The sequence below is a fragment of the Mauremys reevesii genome, linkage group 15, assembly GCF_016161935.1.
Source record: "Mauremys reevesii isolate NIE-2019 linkage group 15, ASM1616193v1, whole genome shotgun sequence".
NCBI classification, from domain to species: Eukaryota; Metazoa; Chordata; order Testudines; family Geoemydidae; genus Mauremys; species Mauremys reevesii.
The window spans coordinates 20,052,043-20,062,514 of NC_052637.1; the positions used below are offsets into that span (position 1 = coordinate 20,052,043).

Consider the following 10,472-nt stretch of genomic DNA (forward strand, 5'->3'; position numbering starts at 1 on the left):
TTTTTCTGTTCTCCATATGTTCACTGTTCCTGTTCACCTGGAACAGAATTGGGTAAAGAACCCAAACTAAACACAGATCTGAGCTCGCATTTCCAAATGAGTCACCTTCTCTGTAGGCCTTAGCAACAAGCTCAAAATGTCATCTCTTGCACCTCATTTTTTCAGTGCTTGGAATATAACATCTGTGAGCACTGGGATTGATATAGGTAGTTTTGGTAGTTTTTCACATTTACTTGGAAGTGCATTTTCTCTCTTCAGTGTGTGTTAGTGCATCAGGCATGATTTCTGATTTCCAAAGGGAATTTAAAAAATAACAATGAAAACACTTTCAAACTAACCTTCCACCTTGGTTCTCTGCCTGAACAATCTGATTGATTGGCAGTGGGGATCGACGCGTGACAGGCGTGGCATTTCACACAGTCTTCAACCAGCAAACCTGTGAAAGCTTAATCCCCTAAGCACCATGAAGCCAATGGAAAGTTTCCCAGTGACTGCATGGTCTTTGGAACAGGCCCTTGGTGCCAAGATATGCCTCTAACTACAAGGAGAGCTTTGTAGGCCCCCTTCCACCACTGCGTACTGAGCTGTACACATCTCATTGGCTAACAGATTGGTTTTATCCCCTTTCTCAGAGTGGTTTCTATCCCCTAACCACTTAAAGGACACCTTTCTGCAAGCAAAGGGAGACCGAGCCCCATTGTATTTCCTTTGCAGGTCACCTTGGAGTCTAGTCTTCAGTACAGTGGTCAGGACTATGTTCACTGAACTGTCCCTCCTGTGGGGCTGGATGTCTGCCTTAGAGAATTCTGCTGGGGGCACGTGGGGCTTTGTCCCTGGGTACCGAGATATCTTTTATGTTTGCAGAAGTGCTCTCATTCGTTCCTGTGCTGCATACTGCTTGACTGTGGCTTCTCTTCTGTTTCAGCCTGAAAGGATAGACCCCAGTGCATCCAGGCAAGGCTATGATGTCCGCTCAGATGTCTGGAGCTTGGGAATTACGTTGGTATGTGAGTGCTTTAAACTATTCTGTGGGACAAGTCTTTCCTATTGGACAGCATTATGGGCTCGCTTTAGACAATATTAGTGTTGGCCAACTTTCTAAAGCAGGGGTGGCCAACCTGTGGCTCCGGAGCCACATACGGCTCTTCAGAAGTTAATATGCGGCTCCCGGTGTGAGCAGGGTCTGGGGGGACCATGCCCCTTTGCACTCCAAGATGGAAATAGACACCTCCCAGAAGTTAAATAATCGGTTAATTCCCTGTACTGATGATGGCTTTCCTGAATCCTTAAAGTCCACACTTAGCTATGGAACAGGAATAACAATATGTTGCTTGCAGCATAAAGATAAGAGAGCATGAGGAAGGCTTGGATCTTGAATGCTGTTTTCCCTTTGTGGCATGCTAGAGGGTCGTGACATCGGGTCTGCCTGAATAACCCACATAGCAGCCCTGGCTTTGGATGGACCTTTGTTACTCAGAAAGTTTCAACCAGTTCTTGATCCCACCCACTGGCCCCTCTCTGGTTAACCACATTCCTGCAGTGTCTGCATCAGTGATCTTGGACAGCACTATTTCATTCCACAGGAGGGTGGAGCTGGTGACATAGGGAGTGAATAGTAAGAAGCAACCAGAATGTGCTGACCCTATCTGTAGAATGAGCTACTACTAACATGCGCTCTTCCCCCGCTCAGGTTGGGTAAAATGTCAGTGCAGCCAACTGTCTCTAGGACACTAAGAAGCTGGGGCTCATGGAAGGGAGGCAGTCTCACTCTCCCCCACCCTCCGTGTTCCTTGGGCATCTGGGGATGACATTTGCCTACCCTGTTTGAAGGAGCTCTTTGTGTTACTCGTACTAACCCAGCCTGCGCTGTTGCTGTCTCTGCAGTATGAGCTGGCCACAGGGCGATTCCCCTATCCCAAATGGAACAGTGTATTTGATCAGCTGACACAAGTAGTAAAAGGAGACCCGCCACAGCTGAGTAACTCAGAGGAGAGGGAATTCTCCCCAAGTTTCATCAACTTTGTCAACTTGTGGTAAGTGTTTCCTGCTTTAAAGGTTTGGAACATGTGAATGTTTTGCAGCTGGCTGAAATCAAGCTCCCAGCATTTTTTCAAATTGATTTAACTTATATGGAGTATTTTAGGTCTGCAAAATTAGAGTGACTCCAGGAGCTGTACAGTAAAACCAGTGTGTAATATTGAATTAAGAACAAAAGATGAGCCAGCCTCATTATCCCTCCCCATGCCAAAGATGCTGGCAGTTGAACACATGCACCCCACGCTCTCTCAGCTTCATAAATCCCACTGCACCCAACATCCCCTCTTGCTTGGGTTGGGCCCTCCACATGGTTACAACTGGCTGCCTGCAGCGGAACACACAGCAGAGATAGGCAAGGGCTAGAAAAGCGCAGCCCTGTGAGCAGGGGAGTGATTGCAGCCCCTGCCGCAGCCTGTGTGTCATGCACTAGCTGTCTCTGTGTCCTTAACACAGGCATTTGTCCTGCTCTGACCAGTGCTGGTCACCTGCTCTAGAGGGTCCAGGTGAGGCTCCCAAGCTCCTCCTGTAAGTCCTGTTCTGTAAGCTGACATGGCAGGCTGGGCCTCTGCTAGGGCTCTGGGTTCATAGCAAACCTCAGGCAACCCACAAGAAAATCCCCTCTGACCTCGGCTATGCTGCATAAGGAGACACTGTCTGTATTGCTGCATTTACCACCTTAGGGCAAAGAAGAAATGTGCGGGGGAGTGTCCACAGCAGCCTTTAAACAATCCATTAACTCAGGCCCAGAAGACTAGTGTAGACAGTGCCCCGTGGGGGTCTCCCCACTCCTTGCCCCCAGAGCTCTGTCTTCAGCCCCCCTCTTGTTGAGTTTCCCTCCCAGACTCGCTCCCAGGCTCTGTTGTGGGAATTCCTTTGCTTGTTGAGGATTTTGCTGCCACCTGCTGGTCCCTTGCGTGACTGTGCCAGTTTCAGTTGTTGGCGATTGGAGGGTCCGTGTGGGGTGGGACGTCTGTTCTCTCAGATCCACTCTGCCAATGAGGTGACCCTGGTGCTCCCAGCATGGTCCTGGTGGACACTGTATATGTACAGACTGGGGGTTGGTTGCAGCACCTCCCAGCCAGCCATGGAGCAGGTTCTCCAGGGCCAGGGGTTGTGGATTTGGCAGCTCTTTTTTCACACACATTTCTGCAGGCCCCATTTGCCCTCGCTGTGGCAGGGTGAGTGTTTAGTGCTGCTGCTCTGTAGTGTCTCTTTGCAGGGCTTAGTGGCATCTTTCTAGCCCTTTGGGCATGTGTGGGTTAAGAATGGTGCCCGAGGTGGCCTGCCCAATATGCCTCCTGAAGAAATGGCTCTTGTGCCCAGCTGCCCTTTGTGGCACATAGAAACGGATGCCCTGCCTTTATTTCAGCTGAGCATGCTCTGTTGGGGCTCTGGACATGGCGCAGGGGCTCTGTGTGTTGCGTTCTCACATCACACACATGGGCAAATTCTGCCCCAGCATCCCTGGCCCTGGACGCTCCCCTGGCAGTGGAGCTGGCAGACACCTCTTGTGCAGCTTGGAGCCCAGCTGTGCAGTGTCTCCCTGGGTGCCAGCAGGCAGGGGCAAATGGGGATGGGGGAAGCAAGCCATGGTGGCATTAGAGGATCTGCTCCTGTGCCCTTTGGCTCCCTCTCCCCTCCTGCCAGCCTGGGAGACAGCATTAGGAGAAGCTTGAATAGGAGGCAGGGTGTCCCTCCCCGCAAACCCTGCAGCTTCCAATGGCTGCAGTTTCTCTCTTTCAGGAATAGGAGGTTGGGAGGGAGGGGCAGGAGGCTGTGGCGGAAGGTGTTTGGGGTGAATCAATCAGTAGGGTCAGGTGCAGCTGGGGATCTCAAGGAACATGGTGGGTACGTCCTCCTGCCCTGTGTCGGAGGGAGGATGCTGTGGGCCAGACGTAGTCTGTCTGACTGGGGTGCCAGGATGGTGGAGGAGGAGGACAGGAGATGCAAATTCATGGAGGATAGATCCAACAGTGGCTATTAGCTAAGATGGTCAGGGACACAACCCCATGCTCTGGGTGCCCCTAAACCTTGGACTGCCAGAAGCTGGGACTGGATGACATGGGATGGATCACAATTGCCCTGTTCTGTTCGTTCCCTCTGAAGCGTCCGGCACTGTCCACTGTCAGAAGACAGGATCCTGGAGGGACCATTGGCCTGACCCAGTATGGCTGTTCTTATGTCTCTGAGCCTTTGGGCAGAGCTGTCTCCTCCGATGTGGTGTGTGCAGCTGATGGGGCTGGGCACAAATAACCAGCGGTACTAACACACTGCTGCTCCCTTTGGGAGGGAGCACATCAGAGCTACAGGAGCCCGCAGCATCACAGCCCGTGCAGCTCCCCATGCCATCGCCTGTGCCCAGCCTGGGTACACAGGCTGGAGGAGTGGATATGGTCCAAAATGCATCAACCCTACCCAGCCCAGGACATGTGCCTCCTTTCTTTGAGGCCTTCGTCCTTCCTCCCTCCACTTGTGTGTTTGTTTATTTTTAAACCAGGGAAATTTAATTGTAAAATAAAATAGTGACTGCAGGGCAGAGCCTCTGCACAGTGCCCCCGGCCGGGGACAGAGTCCCGTGGTGCTGAGTAGGCTGTAGCACGCACCAGGGGAAAAATGCACTGTGCAAAGCTGAGAACCCACAGCTGGTTGGTCTTTCTGATCTGGCCTGGTTAGTCACTGCCTATGTTCTTCTTGTGCTTTGACTACATCCTCTCACAGTGACCTTACAGCCCTGTCCACAGGCACACCCAGCCTGCCCAGGGACACCAGATGCTGCTTCCTGCCATTGTGCCCCACCCCTGCCCCAATGGGGGAGATGATCGCTCTGGGCAGTCCGTCCTTCAGTGTGCTGGGGTCTAGGAGGTGGACACAGGTGATCTAGGAACTTTGTCGAGTTCACTGGTCAGCCTCCAGATGGCTCTTGGAGAGCAATAACGTTGGGCCACATTGGCACCCCTGGCCCGGTTAATAAGTCTTTACACCATCGACAGCCTCTGGAGCTGCCCTGAGCCCTAGTCTGGGGGATGGGGGTAGTTGCTATAAAGTGTAAGGAGGCTGTGTCCCTAGCAGGTGCAGGGTTCATTGTCCTCTGACTAGCTGCTGAGGCTCTGGCTCTGTGCATATACTGACCCTCCCAGCCTGCAGGATCCATGGAACCGCCTTGTGTGGGCAACTGGAGCAGCTCACTGACCTCATATTTGTGTCTGGGATAAGCCTCTGCAATAGGAGCCTAAGTGTCTCCCTACAGTGAGTCCAGTGGAGGTTGTGGCAGAGCTGCCCTGTTTTCACTCTGGGATTAACTGCTCACATAGCCCTGGTCTACACTATAAATGTATGTTGGTATAACTGCGTGGCTCGGGTGTGGATAAGGAATACCAACCGAATCCCTGGTGTAGACAGCTCTATGTCGCTTCTCCCATCAACACAGCTCCCAACACAGTTCTCCCATCGGTGTAGGTAGCATCTTCACTAAGCGCTACAGTGGCACAGCTGCACCGGTGCAGTGCTTTAAGTGTGGACAAGCCCTGACTACATGCTTCCCCCACTGTGGAAAAGAGGCGAGTTCAAGCGTAGGGGCAAATTCTTAGACTCTGGACACTAGTCTGGTGGTGAGTGGGGCTGTCAGCATAGCTAGCCAGGTCACGGGCCCAGGATCTACGCAATGGGTTCAGTTTTGTGTCCCATACACAGCTAATGTTTAATCTCTTTGGCACGTGTTTACAAATCCGCCTTTTCCTAATCCCTTTTCTGATCTTTTTAGCCTTACAAAGGACGAATCCAAAAGGCCAAAGTATAAAGAGCTTCTGGTGAGTGTGGAGGTGTTGGAGTGGGCGGGCTGAATGGAGGGAATGATTGCAGCTGTTCTGTATTGGCTGATGTCAAACAGTGGGGTCAAGGCTACACATTTATGTATGAAAATGCTGTTTTCTTGGGTGATCAGTACAGTGTGGGCTCTACACTCGCAGGGAGCTATCTCCTTAAATGCCATTATCCTTCCTTCTGCGTGGATCACGAGCAGCTACAGGGATTTCGTCCTCTCACATCTGAAGCACAAGATGGCTTCCAGGTGGCGTGTCCACCCAGGACTTGGCATCCTGTGGCAAAAAATCCCCTGCACCCTGGGCACTGCCAGAGCATCAGTTTTTCTGTAAAGAAGCATGGATCCCAAGGCCCTGGCTCAGAAAGGTATTTAAGCACGTGCCTAACTTTAGCCAATTGTAATTAAAGTCAGTAAGAAGTCCCCCTCTAGGCTCGTGCTTACATACCCTAGTGAATCAGGGCCTAAATTCTGAATAAATCCATAAATAAATCCACTTAAGTGCCAAGTTAAAAAGTCCCCTAGAGAATGGCTTATGCTCCCCCTGGTGGCTATGCAGCAGCAGTTCACTAACCTGCCAGACCTAGGGGGTTCAGTTTCCCCAGGATTAGGTATTACAGTAGAAACTCAAAGTTACAAACACCAGATTTATGAACTGACTAGTCAACCACACACCTCATTTGGATCTGGAAGTACGCAATCAGGCAGCAGCCCAGACAAAATAAAAAAAAAAGGCAAACAGTACAGTATTGTGTTCAATGTAAACTTCTAAAACGATAAAGGGAAAGTTGAAAAAAAAATTGACAAGGTAAGAAAACTTTCTGTTTCACTTAAATTAAGATGGTTAAAAGCAGCATTTTTCTTCTGCATAGTAAAATTCCAAAGCTTATTAAGTCAATGTTCAGTTGTAAATTTTTAAAAGAACCATAACGTTTTGTTCAGGGTTATGCAGAACCTCCATTCCTGAGGTGTAGGGAGCTCTGAGATTCTACTGTATTATTATTATTATTGTTATTATTCCCACTTCATTACTCCTGAGTCAGGATTTCCTGACCCCTGGCAACATCCCATTGTAAGTTACCCCGGAAACATATTGTAATTAATGATATTGTGGGTTTAAGAAATGGAGTTCCCTTCCTTTAAATGCCATCAGAGCAGGCTGTTCCTGGAGTCCTGTGATGTAACCACCCAGCCCCCACTGTATCTGGGAGCAGGGGAATCCCTTTACTGTATCAGTTTCTACTGGGGCCTCATTTTTTTGTCACAAAAATGAAACTAACTTTATTGTTCCCGTTTTGGCTCCCAGAAACATCCCTTCATTCTGATGTACGAAGAGCGCACGGTGGATGTGGCATGCTACGTCTGCAAAATCCTGGATCAGATGCCAACAACTCCCAGCTCTCCGATGTATGTCGATTGACACTGCTGCTTCATCCAACTCTAGAGAAAGGGCTGAGAGAAAACAAGCTGTAAAGAATTTTCATCACATATTGCAGTGTTTTTAATGCTCGCCCAGACACCATGTGCAATAATATTGGTGTTATTTCCATCCTGTCTGTATACTATTGTCACATATAAAGTGCATCCCTGTAATACCTGATCACACAGTGTTAGTGTTGGTCAAAGAGAGACCTCGTCTTGCTCTTTTGTGGACATATTCATGAAATGTGGAAATAAGTACATTTATTTGTTGACCGTGATTGGATAGCACCTAAAATTCATTTCTAGACTCAAAACTTGGAGACTTCTCAGCGGCTACTGGAAAGATTTTTCTCTCAAACTCTTCCAATTATTGTTTCAAGTAATAATAATAATAATAAAAAAAGTTAGGCTTTGTTTGTCTGAACATAATGAGACTTTGCCTGGAGGAAGAAGAACTTGCATAACCAAGATACTTTGCCTCCTGGAGTTGGAAAGGCAAAGGAGGATTTTATTCTTCACAAAGTGCAATAGATTTACTGTTATGAAATTCTGTTGCTTTACAGTCGTAGTGTATTTCCTGGGGACAGTACTCAGCTGAACTTCCTGTTAAAGAGAGATCATGTTAAATATAGTGAATATGTCTTTACCAAAAATATGTTGCATTGAAAGAGGCTAACATTAAAATATTCAGAGATTAGACATAATGTATTCTTCTCTCCTTTACCAAGCCAGCCACTCTTCATTATAACTAGGTGTCCTGTAAATTGTTACCTGCTAAGATAAGACCTTTGACCTGAAAAATTATTAAACTACTCGATTGAATTTAACCCGTTTGTGACCTGATTTATAGCTGCACGATGCTCACTAGCTGGCTTTGCTTTTACTCCAAAAAGTGCAGTGTATAGACTCTACAGCTGGTTTTGATAAGCCAAAATTTAATCAGTCTCGTGATTATTCAGTAAATATTTATAATTCCTCTCCTGTTCCAAACCCATAATCTAGCACCTTTTCACAGACCACCAGGCACTCTTTCTTCTCAGTCTAGTATCTGTCACAAGACCAAATCTCTATGGCTTTGCTTCCAGCCACCTGTATCCAGGACTAGGATTCAGAGCCGTTCTTCTCCAACTTGGCTGTGGCTATTATGCATAGTGCTGCAAATAGTATATTCTGGTTAGTTTATCTGATATTTCATTCATTTTTTCCTGTGTAAGTTCAACCTCTTCTGTGATTCTGAGTGGCCCTAATTATTGTATTCAGGTCTGAATTGCACTTGAATTGTTCAGTGCACGCTGGAGGTCTGGGGACCCTGGAAATCAGCCTGGGCTTTTAGCATCCAAGATGTGCTGTTCTGGCCAACAGTTAAACTCTAGAGCTGGTCAGAATTTTTGAAATTTGGTCTCTTTTTTAAAAATGACAAATTTATGAAAACATTTAGATTTTTTCAAAATGTTTCATTTTTCAGAAATCGATCGATTGTAAATGACAAACTAGTGCCTGTAGCTGGGCCTGGAAAAGAGATCCCAGTTTTCATTTTGTAATTTTCAGTTGGTTGGCCTAGCCACTTAGTGGGGTTTTCTCAAAATCAGAATGTTCCATTTTCATAAACAGTTCTTGGAAAATTTGGAAAACAAAACCTGGAGGGTTAGAAACCTAATGGGAAAAGCTGCCGCATTGCCGGAATTCTTGTGGAATGTTTCCTCACTTTTCAACCAGCTCTACCAAACACAGAGGCTATGTCAAGACAGCTGCAAAACAGCCCCCAGCCCCTATGCCCTCCATGTATTCTCAGCTGAGAAAGGGCAGAGCAAAGTCTGTGACCAAACAGGAGCACCATACTGTTGCCCTTGACTCACAGCACTTCTCCAGATTTTTCAGTGATGTCTTGGTGTGTGGCCTTGAGGCATGGCTCTGTTCCTAGCTTGCCCATGTTAGCTGTCCTGAGCAATTGCTTTTGGATACTGCCGAGTGTTCACAGCCAGACATGTTGTGCCTGCTTCTCTAGGGCACTGAGTGTTTTCAACTTCTACTGAAGTATATATGAAATCAGGGTTCTGAGCCCCTCACAGGCTCCGGCCCACTGTGTATTATATTCCTGAAGCCCCTGTCTGTCAGGTGTGGCCATAACATCATGCGGGGGCGAAAGCTTTGCCTGTCTATGCTGGCAAAGACAAAACCAAATTCTCTTAACCAATGAATCGGTTCCCTACACCTTCAATTAATCAGATAAGACTAACTCAAAAGTATTAGCCATGTAAAATACCAAGAGAGCAAAACATACTATCATCTAATCCTGTCCTGGCAGCACTACGGTAACAAATTTCCCCCTGGACCCTCACACTGGGAAATTTCCACCCGCTCACTTGGCAAATCACAGTATCCGTAGCCATCCCCTGCAAGCACGTGTCGCCTTGCTCCCTACCCCAAACCCAACCCACCATCGTTAGCAGTATCGCCAAGTTTCCATTCAGTCGATGGGAAATGGAGATTAGATGCTTTGAATTCCTAGTGTCAAAGCCAGGTTCCAAATGTGCAGTGGCATGGATGGCTGTACAGAAAGGCAAATCTAGTGTATTAATCATAGGTTGTTATAAACTATTAAGGGTGCAGCATTTATTACAATGTATCTTTATTTTTTAAAAAGAGGTGTATAGTGTTCAGAAGCTGTGAAAATAGTGTAAGAACTGTACATTGTGAGCGCTGGTTATTTTTCTTGTACCATAGACAAATGTATAAAAATGATCACGAAGCTGATGTGCAGGGATGTTGCCTTATTGTCTGTACAATGGAGCTTGGTAACATAAATTGCTTCAGAGAGCTCCAGAATATTTTCTCCTATATTCTGGTTTGACTTCCTCCTCTATTTAAGATATTATACATGGAATCAGAGTGTCTATGTAATAGTTCTATCCTTTTGCCTGCAGGTCAGTTGTAATAAAACTAGGATGCGACTGTGACCTTGTTATTTTTATTTTATAAGGTCAGAGACACAATGGGAAGATCCAGTAAATGCTGTTGAAATACACAACCTCCATCCCCTTCAGACAGCTGTATTCTGGGGACATCGACCCATTTACGATGCAGCCTCTGTTTCTAAATCTGTTGTCAAATAAAAATCAAGTGTCCAAGGGCTCCCCTGCTCTCTCTTCTTTCACCGACTGTGGCGGCAGGAGCTCAGCTGCTCTGGCAGTTGCTG

The 10,472-nt window shown here is 47.3% G+C and overlaps 1 protein-coding gene across 12 annotated transcripts in view; it reads left to right on the forward strand.

The window, feature by feature from the left end:
• Positions 1-10,233, forward strand: part of MAP2K4 (mitogen-activated protein kinase kinase 4) — a 181,933-nt gene extending 171,700 nt beyond the window's left edge. For 11 of the 12 annotated variants that reach the window (XM_039500947.1, XM_039500941.1, XM_039500944.1 and 8 more), the window contains 4 exons: positions 926-1,003; positions 1,885-2,033; positions 5,798-5,843; positions 7,161-10,233. In XM_039500947.1, the coding sequence (XP_039356881.1) occupies positions 926-1,003; positions 1,885-2,033; positions 5,798-5,843; positions 7,161-7,274 (387 nt within the window). In that variant the 3' untranslated portion in view covers positions 7,275-10,233. Of the gene's footprint in view, positions 1-925; positions 1,008-1,884; positions 2,034-5,797; positions 5,844-7,160 lie in introns of those variants that run through there. The other variant, XM_039500952.1, reaches the window with a different exon arrangement.
• Positions 10,234-10,472: the final 239 nt, after the last annotated feature.